Consider the following 20906-nt stretch of genomic DNA (forward strand, 5'->3'; position numbering starts at 1 on the left):
CTGCCTCTTATCTCCCAAAGTTAGAAACTGTTCTTTTTCCTTCGCAGGCGTTTTATCCATCTGGCGCTGCAGTCTGGGCCCAAATGGCCGATGGTGAGATAGCGCGTGCACTCTGTGGAGGTGAAGAAGGAGATGAGGAGCCAGAGAATCATACATAAATGAGGTGGGTGGGTGAACCGTGTCCTCCGCTGAGCGATCATCACGAGGCACCGCAACCTGTCTGCTGATCATCATCAAGAGACGTCGAAAATAGAGGAACATTTCACAGTTACACTTCTACACATGAGCACCGCACAACATGTGTTTTGGATTATTTCAGCAACAAGCCTCTTTTCAGGAAATGTGTTTTTTTTTTCTTCTTCTTGGCATATTCAGCACAGAGCTCTTTAAAGGGATTTGACTTTCAGCTGATTTTCTATATGCTTCACCACAAAAATGCATTTGTACTTTGGACCTGTGAGCACATTGTGAACTCTGAGCGTCCACGGATCCTTTCAATCACCGTCTGCTGCACCAAGTCCTGCACCAAGCTTTTTGTGGGGTTTTACAGTAACTTTATCGTCTCCAGACACACTCATTGAAAATGTTTTATAATGTTTTTAATATATATGTTCTTAGTAATTGATCTTGCTTATTATTTTTTTATTTGATAGCACTATTGAATCAATTGTCATCACAACAAGTCCCCCGGATCACAATGACAGTCACTCAGAATCAGAAACATTTATTGTAGGGCTGTCAAAAATAGCGCGTTAACGGCGTTAATTAGCTGTTTGTTGTTAATTACGTCAATTTTTTTGACGCATTTCACGCATGCGCAGTGTGACAAATTATTCAGGTCCGGAAAGAACCTCTTCTTCTAGGGAATGCACTTCATCCTATACAACACATTACTGCCACCTGCAGGCATATGTCAGGCCGTCAGGTTCAGCAAGTCGTTTGCGCCAGAGACCCGCCCCCCCCCCCCCCCCCCCTCCTCCCCCCCTCCCTCCCCGGTTCTCGCGCAGCGGAACAGAGAAGAAAAAAAGCTCCGCCCAGCAGAGCAAGAGCAGCGCTGAGATAGAGGAAAGACCATCGGAGAGACCCGTAATACTGTTCTGAAACATGCGGAGGAAGAGAAGCCAATGCGATCTAAATCCTCCCAGGTATGGGGATATTTCACACTGAAATGGGGGGTGGTAGCGGATTTCTTTGCAGCGCCAGTCGTTCTAATCGCCGCGCTCGACTTCAAGGTGTAACCTTTATTATTGTTCGGTCTGAAACGGCGCGCCCAGTGACGGGTGGTGCAGCAATATTGTTGTTCGGGTGGAAATCGGGAGAAAGGTCGGTCCGGGAGATTTTCGGGAGGGGCTTTGAAACATCGGGAGGGTTGACATGTCTGGTCATGTCTGGTCATCGCAGCCCTCAGGAGCACAAACTCACAGCAGAGTGGGATAAACTGCAGAGGCTCGAGACCCTTCTAGAGCCATGCAGGGAAATCAGTCTGTAACTTATCAAATAACATTGATTTGATTATTTTCTGGAATGAATTAAACCAAGTCAAATATCAAAAACATGTATTTATGTAAAAAATAATAATTATGATAATAATAATGATAATTATGTATCTGTGTCCTGTTATTTATCTTTAGTATGCATTTCAGAAAGAAAAAATGGTTAGGATTCAGGTGTGATTAATCATGATTAATCCACTGAAAATTCTGATTAATTTGATTAAAATTTTTAATCATTTGACACCCCTAATTTATTGCCAAAGTATGTTAGACATACGAGGAATTGGCAATTCAAGAAGATGGGTTCGGATTGGAAATGTTCTTGTGCAGCGGCTCAGCAGTTTTCCCGCCTCCCAAAACAGAAAAATCAACTTAATGTACAAGATTCTGTCCACAGTGCACGTTCAGTACAAGCAGATCCATGCCATTCTCTCCCAAAGAGCTCCGGTCCGTGAAACATTTCTGGCTCCCTGAGCCGACCTAAATGCTCATAGCCCCGCCAGGTTAGAGGGAGGTGGGAGGGGGTGGGGGGGGCGACTCTCTCCAGTCCAAAGCTTTTTGTATGGAAGATAAACTTCAATAACGAACACAGAAAAAATGGCTTTTCAGCTTGACGGGGCCTCTGTGAGCAGGTGTTTCAGCTTAAACTCTGCAGACATGAGCAATGCCTGTGATGTTTAACACGGACTTGGAGGATCTCTCTGCCAGAATGGTATTTCCTCTTTTATTTTAAAGCTGGAAGCAATTTCAGCCCAGTTGGGTTTGCAAACTCGTTCTTTCTCCCCACTTGCCGCTCGTATCTTGCATCGACCTTTGTCCTCTGCACGAAACACACACTGAGCCTATTTACAGCGCGGGAACGTATTTCCGTCTCAAGGTGGACACAAACATGCACTTTTGCAGCGATTCTGGTGAAAGATTGTTGATATTTGAACTCAACACTTAAACAAATAGCACCTCCCCTCCCCACATTTACCCTCCCTCTGCATTTCTCTTTATGCATCCACGACCTTTTCCCTGTCCCGTGTTGAAGCATGAGCCGCGCCCCCACCCCGAGTGGCTGATTGGCTGGGATAGTGTTGCGTAGCCCCTTTGTTTATTTCCCATTTAGAGAGTCGGGGCTGTGTTTGAACAGCAGGTCTCCTTACACAGAGCAGACGGCTTGTGGACATTCCTTTAATATGCAAGCATGCGCACACACTTACACACACACACACACACGTTGCCTCTGTTTACACAAAGAACTAAAATTCTAATAATTACCATGTTTCAACTTTGACACAGATGTTTTTATACCCTTGCCAGATGCATTCCTTACATGACTCTTTCTTCGTAGTCAGGGATCGCTCGAGGGACCCCGTTTTGCACAATTGACCGAATGGTGACAACAAAGTGTACATCATGCATGACTGCATATGGTCAGTAGCAAAAGTTAAGTCATTTACATGGGTTGCAGTGTGCTTGGCTTTACCTGCAAAGTGAGACAGAGTTTCACTTTCGTTAGTAATGTTATCAGCTCAGTAGGGATAATAAAAACATTGAATATTTGGTGCATCATGAATGCAACCGGCACCTGCTTTACATCCTCCTCTCCACTAGCATATTCCTGGAATCTCACCTTCCACACACACACGCACACACACACACACACACTCTTTTCTCAGCCCGCTCATGGCCTGCATTGAGGGGCCCCTGTTTGATCTGCCTGACGGGTTTCTGTTTCACAAACTCCTGTGGGGTTTTCTTTGAGAGAGCGAGGGAGGATAGAAGGGGATCGAGGATGAAAGGGAGTATACTTTGAGGTTTCGAGATCAGTTCTGGATCTGACATGATCTCCTGTCAGCTACAAGGTGATCCATTTGTACCGTTTTCATTTGGATTATACAAAGTCAAACGATACCACCCCTACTTTCAAAATGACTAGTGCTTTGAACGGTGTTTCACAGAGTCGCATCTGATCTGATTTGATCCACCACTGTTTAGTCGGATCCTAACCCTGACCCTACTCCAACACATCTCCACGTGGACATTCATGGTTCCCAGATGATGAAGATGATGGAACATTTAGATGGGTTACACACTCATGTCCTCTTCTTGATGGGCTGTTTAACTTTCGTGATCCTGTAACTTGTACTTGGGTTCATGGCTCTACAGCTGCAAAACTAATAACTTATTGCGCTATCATGTTACCTCAAGTTTCTGAGCATGGTGAAGCATGTTTGCCTTAATCTCACGTTAACATGTGCCTTACACGGGTAGATGAAATCCAGCGTTCTGATTGGTTGAGAGCGAGTCACAGGGAGTGCATTATTGAGCGATAATGTGCAGGTGCTGTTCACATTGACCCGAGCGCTCCATATCACTTCGCACCCAAAGTAACAGGTTGGATTTCGAGCGGCCGTTGACATTTGAGCTTTTCGCTCGGTGGCGATCACCGAAAAATAACCGGAAATCCCACAAGTGATCCATTTGAGGCAATGCGAGCTTTCGCAACCGGACAATTAAGGTGGACGCCATGAGCCATGTGAGTAAATGAGATGGTGCGGGACCCAATGCCGTTTACCTGCACTCGGGGGACTATTTTTTCTCTAGACTGATGAAATGTGATACAAAACGGCTACAACTATTTTGTGCTGAAAGGCAGCTATTTACTTACTATTTATAATTAATATTTATGTTGCTGGTAACCGTGTTATAAAAGCAATAAGGTACTTGAGGCAGTACTTTATCTTCAGTAATGTAACTGTTCAAGGGGTGGCCTAACTACACCCTGGAACTGTTACATTATTGGACAGTACAGATTAGTATTTAGCTCAAAGTAATGTTGTGCCTTTTTCAATTTTAATTACATTTTTTTAAAGGTCAAAAAGATGCATGCTCCTTTGGACAGCGTTTGGGGGGTTTTGGGTAGTCATACTATTTAGTTCTAGTCTCTATGACAAAAGTTGATGTGCTCTCATTTAATTAGATTTAATTTTTTGCTAAAGAACAACATCCTCGACATCAACATGCAGCCTGCCTGATTACCGGTTAATATCCACCGTGGTCTTCTGTCTATGGGACCAGCCTGCTCGCTCTCTCATTCGGGCTCTGGTGAGTCACTGCTGGCTGGGTCAAACCCTGAATATTTCATAACAACATTTTGTTCCATTGATTTCTGGCGGAATGCTGTTAACCGATTTACTGCGGCAGCTTGGCCCTCCACTCAGTGCACAGAGGAGGACTGTGAGCTGGAACCTGTCCATGTTTACTCGTCTCTATCGGTTATGCTGAATAATTATAAAGATATTAGTTTAGCTTGGACTTCCAATTTCATACAGAATTAAAAAAAAAAGGATACATGATTGTTTCGCTTTCGAGGGCCTTGACGGGTTGATTTTTAAAAAGCTTATTCCAGTGTTAATGCTAAGCTAAGCTAATCCTCTAATGGCGTCATTTATTATTAAGCAGACCAACACGATCTCCTGCAATACATGAAATAAGATGTTTTCTAAAAATGCCACAATATTCTGCCGTATGTGTAATTTAACGCTGACGCATCGCCCCAAATGGACCAGCGGCACGAGCAAGAAACATTAGCCTTCATTGAAAGTAGCACAACATCCCCCTCTGAGACACACACACACACACACACAAGCATATCAATCACATGAACGACACATGTTTACACGTGTGTATTTACTAATGTCAAGCCCTCACATGCCTGCTCTAGCACATACTCCATTGTCAGCTTGAGAGTAACCACCCATCCTTAAAAACCTCCTCACGGGGCAGTTATGGGAAAAAACTGGAGGGGCTAATAGGCCCCCGTGTTTATTTAAGGTCAAACCGTCACGCAGTTTACATTCCTGCCTTCGGTGGAACTGAATGAACAAGCAGGACTGATATATTTGTAAAAAAAAAAAAAAAGTGGGCTGTAGGAGTGAATCATTATCAGTATATAGTCATAGATAGAGTGCTTTATTTGGTCTCAGTTGGATGAAATAAAATTACAGCTCCGAGGTGGATTTGTGTTCGTTAGTCAAAGGCAGAGATGGTTATTTTCCCGTTGAGGTTGCTGCAACCTAGAAAATTGATGTAGAGCTGGTGGATTGACCTGTTGGGCAGGAACATTAGTGCAGTTCTGGGAAAACGTATTCTGAAGAGAAAACAAAGTTCTCAGTAGTAGCCGAGCTTTATCTAGTGTAGACTTTTTCCTGTCTAGCATGGGTTTTGAATTATGCTCAACAGAGAACTACCCCTGTGCTGATGATTGAATGGTTGTATTGATAACAAAAGTGACTCTGTGTGTGTGTGTGTGTGTGTGGTAGTCGATCACACTCTGACTTGTGGGAATGCGTGGCGTCTGGCCAGAAAATGGATTGCATTGACAGCAGGAACTGGTACTTTTGGACCCTCCGGGAGCCTCCCGCTGACTGACTCTCCCCTTGATCAGACTTTAAATATTTATACAACATTTTGACACAGCGCCTGTGTCGAGAGAGTGAGAGGGTGCGTGTGTGTGTGTGTGTGTGATACAGACGTTGCCCCCCGAGCTTTGTGGGACACTGTAGAACAGAACTGGACCGCTCGCCGTGCTCTCCTGCGAAGTAGGAGCCTGGTGAGATGCCATCTGCAGCCCTGGCATCAAGAGGCCTCACGGATTACGGCCTGATACGCCATCAGGTGCAGGGTCAGCGTTCCACCGCAGCCATTCACAACCATCAAGGAGAAAGTTTTACTGCCGGCTTCTGACAGCTTGTATGTTTTCTTCTCGCCGTCGTTAGCGTCACTTACTAAAAAGCTGCACTCGTACTGGATGGTCCTCCTAAGATGATTATGGTGTCACTTCATTTTTAAAAAATGGTATCATTGCAATGGTTTTAATAAAATCACTCCAAGTGGAATTAGTTTGAATATTAACCGCAGCCAAGCTGACCCGTTTGTTTGTATGAAATTAATATTGCAAGAATGGAGGTCTAATAACGTGCCTTATCTTCTGATAGACCGGGGCTCTTTCAATCAGAACCCGTCCTGCTTGTAAGCATTCTCCACCATTTCTATTCAACAGACTGCACGCCAAAGCCAAAATGGTTCTGGCAAAGGCTGCAAGGTTTTTTGCTACATTATCCTAATTGCCTTCAACCTGTAATCAATATTTATGGCACAGACCACCCACAGGGCTGGAGGACTAAGCATTTCTCCCTCTCTTCCTCTGATTTGATTAAGGAAGACTGCAGCCAGACTAAAAATTGCTTTTCCTGGTTGTAGCTCGGTACAATGTGGGGACTTTCGAGTCAAAAAGTGAAAATGTTAGTGAATCGAATAATCTGCTTAACACAGTGGACCTCGCTCACGTTTTGGTGTGCAAAAAAAACGAAAGGCAATCGGAGCACAGCTAGAAAGGTCAGATGGAAAGCAGGGAAAAGGGTAAAAGGGAGGCGAGGACGCGTTGACAAAGAGGGGAGAGCACAGAGGAACCGGGGCAAGTCAGACGAGGAACCAGAAGAAAAATAGGGCGAGGGAAGGAGAAGAAACACTGAGAAATCAAGTCTCCGGAGTGTGAAAGGCCAACAGCCCACACTGTGATTCCATCTGGCCTCCTCGCTCAGCGTGTGTGTGTGTGTTTGTGTGTCTGTGTGTGCGTGTGTGTGATTCAGCGAGTGGAGGCGCCCCAGAGCGAGAAACGACCCCCGTATACGTGTTTGTGTAGCGTCAGGCCGCACATGTGTCTTTATGTGCGAGTACACGCCTGCTTGTCTGTGTTTGCTCGCAAGTTCATGTGTCTACAGTCTGTGTGTGTGTGTGTGTGCGGGTGTGTGTCTGCGTGATGGACTGTTCATGTCTGTGAGAAGATAAAAGGGTCAACAGTGTCGTTGCCTGAGCTGTGTACACGGGCCTGGGACGAGTCCATAGGGACACGTCTGTGATACCGGCCAAAGACACTCGCTGAGCGCCCGGCCCACACACCTCAACTATTGGAGCTTTGCCGTTTCTTTTAAACTTGCCATTTGGAGCGTTTTTTTTTTTTTTTTTTTTACCTGACACACAAAAGGCCCCAGCCACCGATTTCTTTCTTTACAAAAGGGAATAATTAATTTTGGAATAATCCAGTTAAAGACAGTTTAAGTTCTTTGTGAATTTCTTATTCTGACACAAAAACTATTTCTAAAGAACATTTTAATCTCCAGATACTTTATATTAGCCTTTTTCTTTATCTATATCTGGATAGATTTTCCGAACCAATATCATTTTTTTATTGTTCTGATGTTTTACAAAAAAAAAAAAAATACACTGCTCAAATGTGTGCTCTCCTTTTCAGGTGTGACATCAGTGGCAAGAAGCTTGGGATGTGTGTAATTACTTGTTCTGGACGGTTAATTCTCAGAAAATGTGCCATTTCGTGACCAAATCTGGGAAAACGAACCATCCAGGGACGTCTTCATCCAAACGGCTTACGGTAAATTAACGACCTTAAAATAATCTCTTGCATTTTACGGCGCCGTGACCTTTTTGGACTCATTCAACTTGCAACAACAAAATATAAAGAGCAAGTCCAGCAACATAATCCTGTCCTTAAACAACAAATGGTGATGAAACAAAGGGCCTCAGAAATACCCCATGACCTACTTCGGGATTTAGCTGGAGTTGGTTTACCCCGTCTTACATAAATGGCAAATCTAATTGATTTTTTTTTTTTTTTACTGGTTTAAGGCTGCAAGTGTTTCTCATTAGGAGCAAATAAACCAGCCACTACTGAATGTATAAATCCACGCTTGTTACACGTAACCTTAAAGGTTTTTCATCTACCTCGGAGTTCACGGAGCAAGCGGCTGCCTTTCGCTCTGTGACATAAGTCTTGAAGAACTTATTCCAAACGAGAACATTTACATACATTTTTACCACACAGCATTCAAAACTATTTATTTCTCCTGGTTAAAAAAAAAGAGTGATTACAAGTAACCGATGATAGATAATAATTAACAATAGAAAAAGATGAAATGGGTTCAAAGGGCGCTGCCTACAATGTCTCGGTGGATAAATATGATGGCAATTGAAAGCCAGCGGTTTCCTCACCCCCTTTTAAAATGTCCTCCAAATTGCTTGTCTCATGTCTTAACCCTCCCGTTGTCCTCCCATCCTCCAGCAGTCGCACGCACGTACGTACGTACGCGCTTACGTCACGCGTTCAGCCATCATACAACCCCGCCCTCCGGTAGTCGCACGTACGTACGCGCTTACGTCACGCGTTCAGCCATCACACAACCCCGCCCTCCGGTAGTCGCACGTACGTACGCGCTTACGTCACGCGTTCAGCCATCACACACCCCCGCCCTCCGGCAGTCGCACGTATGAACGTACGCACGCACGTACGTACGCGCTTACGTCACGCGTTCAGCCATCACACAACCCCGCCCTCCGGCAGTCGCACGTATGAACGTACGCACGCACGTACGTACGCGCTTACGTCACGCGTTCAGCCATCACACACCCCCGCCCTCCGGCAGTCGCACGTACGAACGTACGCGCTTACGTCACGCGTTCAGCCTTCACCTCTCTGTGCAAGACTATTATGGCCCTTTCGCAATACCTGAGACGGCGAGAACGGACTTGCGTTCCCGCGAGAATACACTCGGGAGGTTCGGGGGGGGGGGGGGGGGGGGGACGGTCATTTCCGCCATTGGAACAGCAGCTGACTTGATGACGTCACCACGTCAGCTGGTCTTGCTAATACGCTTTAATTTAGTTTTTGATTTAAATATTTTACTATTAACAAGCTTTTGTCTCATTTTTTGTCTCAGAAATTGTATATATAAGCAGTCGTAAAATAGATAGCTTTATCAAGGAGGTTGTAACAAAAAATAAACTATTATACTAAAATATTTTAATGCACACACACACACACACACACACACACACACCTACCGTTTGTCTTGTTACTCATCAAGAGGCTGATAATCAGCGTAGTGGTCCTCGTGCAGCAAGCCGCTGACCGCACATCAAAGATCTTACAGAGTACAATAATCCATATGTGGATTTTTTTATTCATTATTTTTACAAGTCAGAGCTTCAGATTTTCTTTGAAGCTCTTCCGCCAGTTTAGACTCTCGAGCGCGGTGCTCACCTCGTGTCCTTTAATTAAAACATTGTTAGTTTTAATGCACAACGATGGACAATAAACAAGCTGCGCTCTGCGCATACAGACAATACGTATGTACAAAAGTTACATGTAAACATGAAGTTATGAATCTAAACAAACAGACGGTGAACAACCTCCGTCTCTGACACCACGTTAGAAAACGTACCAAGACTCGTCGTGGTACAGCTCGACGAGTCTCACGTATAAACCGCTACGGAGACGCGAAAACGACCGGCGGAGCATTTCACAGCAGACTCGACGAAAACAGGCCGCTCTCCGCGGGCTGCGAGATGATCAGCTGACCTCCCGGCGCTGGAGGGTGTCCGTTATGACGGTCCGTTATGTCCGCTACACGTCCACGGGGCAGATTGTTACGTTAAAGGCTGTTGACAAACGTTTGCTTTAACAACTAACTTTAGTCATAAAATTACATAACGTTACTTAAATAAAGTAGTATTTATAAAACTCGGACTGTGTGTTTATTTTCCTCCGTCGGTCGTTGTCGCCTGCCGCTTAGGTTGAAATGCATTCTGGGATATTTGGCTCTCACAACAACAGGCGAGCCTGCTCCGATGCATTGTGGGTACAATGGAGGGGGCGCGAGTCGCGTATTATGACCGCGTTCGTGTCGACGAGGAAGACTCATTTAGAATTTCACGTTAAACGGTGCAACTTTTACTATAGTAAGCAAACTATATATATATATGTATGTATGTATGTATCCGTCAAGTATTTGTGTAAATGTGAATAAAGACAATGCAGATTGGTGTGTACATCCATTGTGTTTTTATTACGTCAAGCATTCAGCCTTCACCCCCGCCCTCCGTTAGTAGTAGCACGCACGCACGCGCGCGTTCAGCCGTCACCCCCCTCCACGCCTTGTCGTCCTCGCGTCCTCCAATAGTCGCAGGTGCGCGCCGCGCCTCCGTCGTCGCCGCCGTCGTCGTCTCCGCGCCCCCCGCCTCCGTCGCTCGAGACACGCCGGTCGGCGCAGGCGGGGCAGAACGCGCGCGAGCAGCCCCGGCAGATGTACCTCCTGCACGCGCAGCAGACGGTGTGCGTCTTGCTGTCCTTCTTCGACGGGCAAATCTGACACCTCTTCCTCTTGCTCGCCACCCTGGACAGAGCCGAGGCGACGGCCGCCGCCCGCGTTTCCGGCTCCCGTTCCGCCTCCGGCGCCGCCTCGGCTCGACCGCGCGCCCTCCGGGCGGCCCGCACGACCGCCGCGGACGCTTCCGTGCGGGGGAGACACGCCCTCCTCTCGACGAGCGGCGTCACGAGCTCTTTTCCGAGCCGCTCGAGGAAGAACCTGCGCTTGCTCCGCTTGCCGGACATCCAGTCGGGACGGACCTCTCGCCATATCACGAAGGCGTTGTAGGCGGACACGTCGACGACGTTGTGGAACACGACCAGGGGCCAGCGGGCCGTCATCCTCCTGCAGCTGTACGTGCCGATCACCTTGTCCAGGTTGTCCACGCCTCCCTTGTTGCGGTTGTAGTCCAGGATGATCGCGGGCTTCCCGTCCGGGCGGTCGCCGACCTCGGCCTCGGCGTGCCGCGTGCTCATGAGCACCACGTTGCGGTTTTTCTTGGGCACGTAGGACACCAGGGCCGTGGTGGGCGTGAACGCAAACATCGAAGAGAACACCGCCCTGTCCCTCGTCGCCAGCAGAGCGGGCGGAAGCTCGGGCTTGTTCTTTCGAACCGTGCCGACCACGGTGATCCCCCTGGCCAGGAGCCGGCGCGCCAGCTCGTAGGACGTGAAGTAATTGTCGCACGTCACGTTGCGACCCGCCAGGCCCTCCGTGACGTCGAGCACGACCCTCATCCCCAGGTTCCTCTCGGGGCCGCCGCCGCCCGTCGTCGGCTTGCCGGTGTACACTTGCATCTTCCACGCGTAGCTGGATCTGGCGTCGCACGCCACCCACGTCTTGATTCCGTATTTCGCCGGCTTGCTGGGCATGTACTGCCTGAAGGGACACCGCCCTTGGCGGCGGCGGGGGGTTACGAGGAGAGAGAGTGAGAGAGTGAGAGAGAGAGAGACAAGACAGAGAGCGTCGTCATCATCATCATCATCATCGGCATTGTCTTTTCGCGAATCTTTACAAGAAAATAAAAAAAAGCCCCTCCGCCGCAGCCGCCGCTTACCTCTGAACGGAACCAGCTGCTCGTCCACGGTCACCTCGGGCCCCGGGTTGTAGAGGAGCGGCAGTCGGAGCACCCACGCGTCCCACACGTCTCGCACGGCCGCCAGTTTGTCGCTCGCTCGTCGCTCGCGCCTCGTCTCGCGGTCGTCGAATCGCAACAGTGTCGAGTACGCGTGAAAGTCCTTCAGCGGCATCGTGGCGCGGAAAATGGCCCTTCCGCTCTCCGCGTCCCACAGACTGGCGGCGGCCTCCCCTCTGGACCTGTACACGCCCGCCAGGATCAGGAGGCCCACGTAGGCGCGCAGGTCGACCCGGTCCATGCCTTTCCAGTCGTCCCCGTATCTTCTGCGACCTTCGAGGTTGGTCATCTCCAGGACAATGTCTTCTATCGCGGGCGTCACAAACAGCCGGAACGTCGAGGCGATGTCGGTGGCGCGGGACGCCGCTTCCTCCGTGGGCCCGGGGGTCGGCGGACCCGGCCGACTCTGCTCGTCGGTCGCGCCCCGTCTGCCGTGCGCCGTCGAGGACCACGTCAGTTCGCCGTTTTTGGACGGAAAGGTGCAGGTCTCGGGTCTTTCGCCCACGACGCGGTCTTCTTCTTCTTCTTCTCCTTCTTCTTCTCCTCCTTCTTCTTCTCCTTCTTCTTCTCCTTCCTCCTCCTCCTCCTCCTCCAAAGACAAAGCTTCGTTCTCCGGGTTGTATTCTTCGCCGCCGTCGTCGTCGTCGCCGTCGTCGTCGTCGCCGTCGTCGTCGTCGCCGTCGCCGTCGTCGTCGTCGTCGTCTTCTTCTTCTTCCCCTCGTAGCTCTCGTTCTTTGTTGTCAGCCGCGGTCGAAGCCTCTCCCTCTCCCATGTCAGAGTAGTGGTAGACCTTTCGCGGCTCCACCGGATCTGCGAAAAGACGTTCGAGGAGCTCGAGCGCGGTCGGCGTCGCGGCAGTCATGACTTCGGGCCCTTTCGGGGAGACGAGTGTTTCGCGCGTCGCCTCGCCCGACTTTATCGCGCGACGTTAGTATCGCCTCTCTCGCCGACCCGTTCTGTCTCTTCTGGCTGTCTCTTCTGTCACCTACACGCACGCACGCACACACGCACGCACACACACACACACACACACACACACACACACACACAAATCCAGCACCTCGGACAGATCTGCGAGCGCGCGAGGAGAGAGAGAGAGAGAAATTCCAGCACCTCGGACAGAGGCCCCCGAGTCCCCCACCCCCTGAAGCTCTATCTGCGAGCGCGCGAGGAGAGAGAGAGAGAGAAATTCCAGCACCTCGGACAGAGGCCCCCGAGTCCCCCACCCCCTGAAGCTCTATCTGCGAGCGCGCGAGGAGAGAGAGAGAGAGAGAAATTCCAGCACCTCGGACAGAGGCCCCCGCGTCCCACACCCCCTGAAGCTCTATCTGCGAGCGCGCGAGGAGAGAGAGAGATAGAGAGACATGTATACTTTCATGATTCTTACCAAGAACTTTGCACAAACTCCTCCTTGGTCACCCGCCAGCGCAGCCAGCGCAGGCAAACGCGCGGACAGAGAGTCAGGGGGAGGGGGAGGGGGGGGGGGGGGGGTGGCGTCTGTCCGAGGTGCTGGAATTTCTCTCTCGCGCTCTCTCTCTCTCTCTCTCTCTCTCTCTCTGCCCCGGTCGGCCGATGTCTCTAGCGCGCCACCGTCGCGTTCATGTCCTCGTACACGTCGTCGAGGGGGAACCGCTGCAGCTTCTTCCTCTCCTGCCGCTGCCGCCACCGCCGCAGCGCTTCCTTCGACATCCTGCACGCCTGTGTTGGAAACGAACGCGTTAGTCATTGCGGCGTCGCGAGGCTTTTTTTTTTGTTGGTCGGGCGCCTACCTTCAGGAGCGTCCACGCGAAGCACCACGCGATGACGACGACGACCAGGACAACAAAGGCGCAGGTCGCCAGTGTCGTAGGGGGGGTGTCATCCCATCGCTCGTCTCGACACCTCTCGCCTGTCGCGGACACGAGAGAGAGAGAGAGAGAGAGAGAGAGAGAGAGAGAGAGAGAGAGAGAGAGAGCGAGCGAGAGCGGGTCATTCGCTCGGCCTCGACGCGATGTCCTGTTTCGCGCGCGTGCAATATTTTTGCTCACCCGGCGACGACGGCTGCGGCACGACCAGGAACACCGACCCCGTGCCCGGCAACTCCACGGGTCGCCGTTGGCGATCGTATTTCAAATACACACACTCGTACCGTCCCGCGTCGGCGGGAGTCACGGGGTCGATGACGACGTCCACGTCCGGAAACGTTTCGCTGCACCGAAGTCTGCCTCGGTATTCGGGGGCGACGGTGCCGCCGCCCGGCTGGTCGTCTTTGAACAGGACCCTTACGTCGCCGCGGCCGCCGGCGCCGCGACCCGTCATCAGACTCAGGTACTCGGGCTTCGGATGGGAAGATCGGCACCGGACGGTCACGGCTTCTCCGGGCTCCCTCCACACCGCTTCGTCGGGCCCTGCGACGATTTTAAAAAAAAACCACGCCCCAAATCATTTCGCCTCGCCTCGCCTCGCCCGCACACACACACACACACACACAGAAACAAGCACGCGACGCTCACCGGGACCGCGCGGGGCCGCCGCGCAGGAGAGGCACAGGGTCGCCGCCGCGAGGCTCAGGTAGAAAGTCGACATGTCGGCAGAGCGCTTCCCGGCGTCGAGGCGATCCGTGAGTAGCACGCGACCGTTTCCGCGTGCGCATTCGTTAGTATGTCACCGACATCGATGTCATCGGCCACACGAACCCCGACCGAGGGTACGCGAACCGAGGTGGCCACCGCGAATTAAATTGTCACAAGCGGCCCCTCAAATCTTGTGCCATACGCTACACGACAAGGCAACGACACGTGGAGATTGGTTTTAACCTTTTATTTTATTTCACACACATACGCACGCACGCACGCACGCACACACGCACACGGACTCCAAAGTCGCAGCGACGGGGACGGGTGCTCGTTTACGTGGAAAACACGTGTCGCACGAGGGTCCGGGTGCTCCTTCGCGTCACGCGAAAGCGACGGTGAGAAGTGGCCGCCCGCTCGCTCCCTCGCTTCGTCTTCAGGGCACGACGGTCGGCCGCATGTCCTCGTAAACGGCGTCGTCGGGCCGCCGGGCGCGCTCGGCCGTTCGGCACATCCGGGTCTGCGGACGCACGCACGCACGCGCACACACACACACACACGAACGGTTGTTGTTGTGAGGGATTGAGAAAAGCTTGCACGCGCACACACACACACACACACACCACTCGGACTACGCGGCTACCTCGTGGATGATCCACGCGAGGAGCCCTATGACGACGGCGGTTCCCAGAAGCAGCGCGCCGACGCAGGTCACGTTCGCCACCAGGGCCGCCAAGCCGTCGCCCCAGCTCGCCGTACCTGTCGTCGTCGTCGTCGTCGTCGTCGGGAACAGCAAATGAAATACAAATAAAATGCGTTTAGCCCGCGGCGCGTTTAGCTAGCCTGCGTTACACCCCCCGCAGCCCTTTTGGGAAACTTGCGTGAATGTTGAGAAGGAGGAGGGCCAGCCGCCACCACCAGGAGCACCGACCCGGTTCCCCGCTGGTCCAAGGACAGGTCGAACCCAGGCTCGCGCCCCGAGTAAAAGCACCAGTACTGGCCCGTGTCTTCGGCGATCAGGTTCTCGATGACGGCCTCCGAGTCCGGGAACGTCCCGCTGAACCGAAGTCTTCCGCCGACGACGGCGTCGACCATGACCTTTCTCGGCGAGGCGCCCCGGGCCGCGAGCGTGAAGGTCTCGTCGCCGACGCTCTTGACCAGCCTCAGGGACCTCGGGCTCGCTCCGACAACAGCTCGGCACCGGATGGACACAGTTCCTCCGAGGTCTCTGCGCACCGCTCTGCCGCGCCCCGCGTAGGAAACCGCCGAAAAGGGCACGCGCGGGTCACTCTGCGGGACTGCGACGGCGAGACACAAGGCGGTCGCTAGCTTCAGATAGAAAGCCATCGTCACCGGCTGGCGTCTGTGGGTCGGAGCCGCTACTTATATTCCCGCGGCGGCCTTTCCCCCCCCCCCCCCCCTTCTTCCTTTTCCTCCAACCGACCTCTGCAGAGGGTGTGTGTGTGTGTGTGTGTGGGGGGGGGGGGGGGTGCTGTACAGGAGGCGAGGGACCTCGGTGGACAGGTAGGCGGCGGCGGGGTTCGACACTCCGATCTGCATCTGCCAAGCCGCTTGTTCCTCCCTCGCTCTGAGAGAAAAGCACTCGGCGAGATCGCGACTCTTTGCAGTCGTCCTGGCTCCCAGATGGCGGAACGAGCTCTGCGACATGAGGCGTCGGGACTGCGGAGGGCCTCTGCGTCTTCCGCGGGAAAAGTCGAGACGCACCTTTTTTAGACCTCGACTAAAACACTAGCGGACCGTAGCACTGACAAATGGTAGCACTTGAATTGGCCCTTTTGATTGCGACATACAGCGAAAGGTCAACTCGAGAGGCCTTGCCGCGGTTGGATATTATACTTTGTGTGGATCTTTTGCGGACGTTGATCGCGTACCTGAAGCCTCTCTCGCACTCGGCGGCGATGCATGTTATCGTCTCACCGTAGCACTGACAAATGGTAGCACTTGAATTGGACTCGTAATGGCACTTTTCTGTAACGTGTTTTCAAACTGCTTATTTGATGAAAAATGTACGCTCACTCTATGTGGAAATGCACTTACGTCGTACGTCGGCGCTTTGGACAAAAGCCTCAGCTAAATGACATGTAATGTAATGTAGAAAGGGGAGGATCGGGGCGGAAGAAAAACAGCTCCTCGAGGCCCCTCCTCGCGAACGAAGAGAAGGGAGAGGAGAAAGCTCACAGGCTAAATAAATGGCTCTCACAAAAATAAAAAGTGACAAGTGGAGCGGCGGATCGCGATTCCGGCAGGCAGGCAGGCAGGCAGGCACGCATGCACGCACGGAGGAGGAGGAGGAGGCCTCCGCTGAGTCCTCCGACTGCAGCTGCGGCTCCCGGAGGCCTTCACGCCGTGGACTACGTAGAGGGATTTCTGCACCGCATCACTAAAGGAGCCAAAGGAGCGCAGAGGTCTCTCTCTCTCTCTCTCTCTCTCTCTACTAGTACTTTTGTTTATTTGGGGTTGTGTTTATTATGTGCTTTGTGTTGAGCTGATTTGATGTTGTGAATTGTTTTCTTGGGATGTTGAAAAATAAAGTGTTTTTGAAAAACCAAAAGAATCCCTCTCTCTCGCTCTGTCTGTGTGTGTGTGTGTGTGTGTGTGTGTGTGTGTGTGTGTGTGTGTGGTTCGGCACCCCTTCGGCCCTTTTGATTGCGACATACAGCGAAAGGTCAACTCGAGAGGCCTTGCCGCGGTTGGATATTATACTTTGTGTGGATCTTTTGCGGACGTTGATCGCGTACCTGAAGCCTCTCTCGCACTCGGCGGCGATGCATGTTATCGTCTGTCTCTCTCTCTCTCTCTCTCTCTCTCTCTCTCTACTAGTACTTTTGTTTATTTGGGGTTGTGTTTATTATGTGCTTTGTGTTGAGCTGATTTGATGTTGTGAATTGTTTTCTTGGGATGTTGAAAAATAAAGTGTTTTTGAAAAACCAAAAGAATCCCTCTCTCTCGCTCTGTCTGTGTGTGTGTGTGTGTGTGTGTGTGTGGTTCGGCACCCCTTCGGCCCTTTTGATTGCGACATACAGCGAAAGGTCAACTCGAGAGGCCTTGCCGCGGTTGGATATTATACTTTGTGTGGATCTTTTGCGGACGTTGATCGCGTACCTGAAGCCTCTCTCGCACTCGGCGGCGATGCATGTTATCGTCTCTCTCTCTCTCTCTCTCTCTCTCTCTCTCTCTCTCTCTCTCTCTCTCTCTCTCTCTCTCTCTCTCTGTGTGTGTGCGTGTGAGGTTCGGAACACATTCACCCATTGCAATCGTGACATGTAGGAAAACGTCATCTCTCGCCGAAGCCCCCACCCCCGGTGGCGAAGCGAGCCGATTAGACCCGAGCGATGAGTTCTCGCGAGTTCTCGCGAGATGACGGCTCGCTACGAGCCGGGTCGTTCTGACCCGAATGACGTTGCCGAGGCGAGGGTCAGTGTGACCCGACGCCGTCGTCTGGGCTGAGGCGCTCGCCGGAGCGAGCCGATTAGACCCGAGCGATGAGTTCTCGCGAGTTCTCGCGAGATGACGGCTCGCTACGAGCCGGGTCGTTCTGACCCGAACGACGGACACGATTCGAGGGTCAGTGTGACCCGACGCCGTCGTCTGGGCCGAGGCGCTCGCCGGAGCGAGCCGATTAGACCCGAGCGATGAGTTCTCGCGATGAGTTCTCGCGAGATGGCGGCTTGCTACGAGCCGGGTCAGAACGACCCGAATGACGGACACGATTCGAGGGTCAGTGTGACCCGACGCCGTCGTCTGGGCCGAGGCGCTCGCCGGAGCGAGCCGATTAGACCCGAGCGATGAGTTCTCGCGAGTTCTCGCGAGATGACGGCTCGCTACGAGCCGGGTCAGAACGACCCGAATGACGTTGCCGAGGCGAGGGTCAGTGTGACCCGGCGCCGTCGTCTGGGGGGCCGAGGCGCTCGCCGGAGCGAGCCGATTAGACCCGAGCGATGAGTTCTCGCGAGTTCTCGCGAGATGACGGCTCGCTACGAGCCGGGTCAGAACGACCCGAATGACGTTGCCGAGGCGAGGGTCAGTGTGACCCGGCGCCGTCGTCTGGGGGGCCGAGGCGCTCGCCGGAGCGTGCCGATTAGACCCGAGCGATGAGTTCTCGCGAGTTCTCGCGAGATGACGGCTCGCTACGAGCCGGGTCAGAACGACCCGAATGACGTTGCCGAGGCGAGGGTCAGTGTGACCCGGCGCCGTCGTCTGGGGGGCCGAGGCGCTCGCCGGAGCGTGCCGATTAGACCCGAGCGATGAGTTCTCGCGAGTTCTCGCGAGATGACGGCTCGCTACGAGCCGGGTCAGAACGACCCGAATGACGTTGCCGAGGCGAGGGTCAGTGTGACCCGGCGCCGTCGTCTGGGGGGCCGAGGCGCTCGCCGGAGCGTGCCGATTAGACCCGAGCGATGAGTTCTCGCGAGTTCTCGCGAGATGACGGCTCGCTACGAGCCGGGTCAGAACGACCCGAATGACGTTGCCGGGGCGAGGGTCAGTGTGACCCGGCGCCGTCGTCTGGGGGGCCGAGGCGCTCGCCGGAGCGTGCCGATTAGACCCGAGCGATGAGTTCTCGCGAGTTCTCGCGAGATGACGGCTCGCTACGAGCCGGGTCAGAACGACCCGAATGACGTTGCCGAGGCGAGGGTCAGTGTGACCCGGCGCCGTCGTCTGGGGGGCCGAGGCGCTCGCCGGAGCGTGCCGATTAGACCCGAGCGATGAGTTCTCGCGAGTTCTCGCGAGATGACGGCTCGCTACGAGCCGGGTCGTTCTGACCCGAATGACCCCCGCTGGAGACGGTCCCGGCCCTTCTGATGGTGACGCGTAGCTAGCCGTCATCTCGCGAGACCTCGTCGGGTCGTTTTGACCCGAACAGCGCAGGCCTCTCTTGTGTGAATGTTGCCGAGGGTCAGAGAGACCCGAGGACAACGTGAGGGTTAAAAAATACAGCGCCATCGGGTGCCAAAACATGGTAACTTCTGCACGAAATCAGACACTTTTTTACATGGACAACTACTTGCCCTGCTTTCCCAGCGTGGAGGCATTGCTTCCTGTGCCGATGTGAAGGTTGGCAATTTTGGGCTATACAAAGTAAAATAAACTAAATTGATTTGAACTTTGTATGTTGATGAACTGTCGAGGTCGAGAAAAAATAGGCCTTTTTAAGCGCCATATGGGTTTTCGACTGTAGTGAAATACAATAGCACATTCAATGAGATCCATAATACAAGACAAGGAGTTGGTAAGAAGTTTACAGGCTCCTTGTGCATTCATGAAGGGATGTGAGTTGAATCTGTCATGGCTGACGTTGACAGTATATACAGTATATAGTTGGTGAGTTATACATAGGCTTGAGTGTTCATAACTGTTAATTTGTTGTCAGACTGAGAGACTGTTGTTTGTTCAATGGTAAAATGGACCTGTTGAGGACAGAGTTTAGATACGTAACCTCAAGTTTTAATGGAAATGTAATGTGTTGTTTTTGTCCACAACAAGGCAAGCTTGTTGTGATGTCTATCATTGTGCATTTCACCGTGTTATATCCCAAATGTTGTCACCTAATACAACACGATGTAATACACCAGCCCAGAATTAGATGTTTACCTCTGTAATGGTTTATGCGTTTTATTATAATAGTATATTTGTTTACTCTGGTGCTCAAGTAAATATACCACTTTTCTCAACAATGAATCAAAAGAGTGAACTGGATCAAGTTTAAAATCAAGAAAGCATTTAGCATTTAATCAAAGTGATAAGCAATACAAATACAAAATAAGATATTTCCCGAAATAGAATTCTCCAATGCTGGGACTTATGCAGGTGACCACAGACAGTTGTTTCCAGCTGCTGCAACCTGAAATCTCCGTCTTACAACACAACGTAATTGATCACAGTTCATCGCACTTCATTATAATTTTTATTACAGTTCATGTGATGGAATACTCATATTCGAGAGTCCTCCCTCCAGGTTTTGACATCAGACTTATTATTTGATTACAATGCAAGTATTTCCACATGCTAATGTAATAACTACGACATCTAATATCACACTAACTACATTTCTAACACAAAACATTACTACTGTATTATACTTCCTACCAAAAGATGTGCTCGAAGCCGCTTTCGGTCCTTGAGCTCCTGTTAAGCTCCTGTTATAACAGCCTGCGGTAGGACGCGAGATGAGCTGAGAATGTTACTACTTTATTCGGCATAGTAAACATTGACCGAGGTACTAAAGAATGGAATGCCAACTCCCTTGACATTGTGCTCATTGAACACCTCAACAATGTTGACGTACGACTCCGATACGGTTTCAACAGGGCAGGTGAATATTGTATTTGCCCTCGTCTGGGAAAATGTGTACCGTATATCAATGGATTCACGATGCTGAGTGGGAGTAGGGTGCTCCTCTTCCATCCCACTCTTGAAGGCCAAAAGAGCCATCATTTGGGCCAAACTAGCCCCTTCCGACGGTTTGCAGTCCAACACCACCTGGAGCTGCCTCCCATCT

At 51.6% G+C, this 20906-nt stretch overlaps 2 protein-coding genes and 1 long non-coding RNA gene across 3 annotated transcripts in view; 1 reads left to right on the forward strand and 2 right to left on the reverse strand.

Annotated features, from left to right (window-relative positions):
• Positions 1-5794: 5794 nt before the first annotated feature.
• LOC119198889 (uncharacterized) overlaps positions 5795-20906 on the forward strand; it is a 185061-nt gene continuing 169949 nt past the window's right edge. Inside the window, exons 1-2 of the long non-coding RNA XR_005114580.2 lie at positions 5795-6233; positions 7795-7932. This is a non-coding gene — a long non-coding RNA (uncharacterized LOC119198889). The remainder of the gene's footprint in view (positions 6234-7794; positions 7933-20906) is intronic.
• Positions 9596-12274, reverse strand: LOC134107506 (piggyBac transposable element-derived protein 4-like). Its single transcript, XM_062559332.1, has 2 exons — positions 11760-12274; positions 9596-11597 (listed from the first exon to the last, which is right to left on the reverse strand). Exons 1-2 carry the CDS (start codon positions 12124-12126, stop codon positions 10468-10470), a joined length of 1497 nt encoding a protein of 498 aa, XP_062415316.1. The 5' UTR covers positions 12127-12274; the 3' UTR covers positions 9596-10467.
• On the reverse strand, positions 13336-14731 carry LOC119215739 (uncharacterized). Its single transcript, XM_062559231.1, has 4 exons — positions 14330-14731; positions 13865-14224; positions 13607-13725; positions 13336-13535 (listed from the first exon to the last, which is right to left on the reverse strand). Exons 1-4 carry the CDS (start codon positions 14400-14402, stop codon positions 13416-13418), a joined length of 672 nt encoding a protein of 223 aa, XP_062415215.1. The 5' UTR covers positions 14403-14731; the 3' UTR covers positions 13336-13415.

This window comes from Pungitius pungitius, chromosome 19 (assembly GCF_949316345.1).
Source record: "Pungitius pungitius chromosome 19, fPunPun2.1, whole genome shotgun sequence".
Taxonomy (NCBI): domain Eukaryota; kingdom Metazoa; phylum Chordata; class Actinopteri; order Perciformes; family Gasterosteidae; genus Pungitius; species Pungitius pungitius.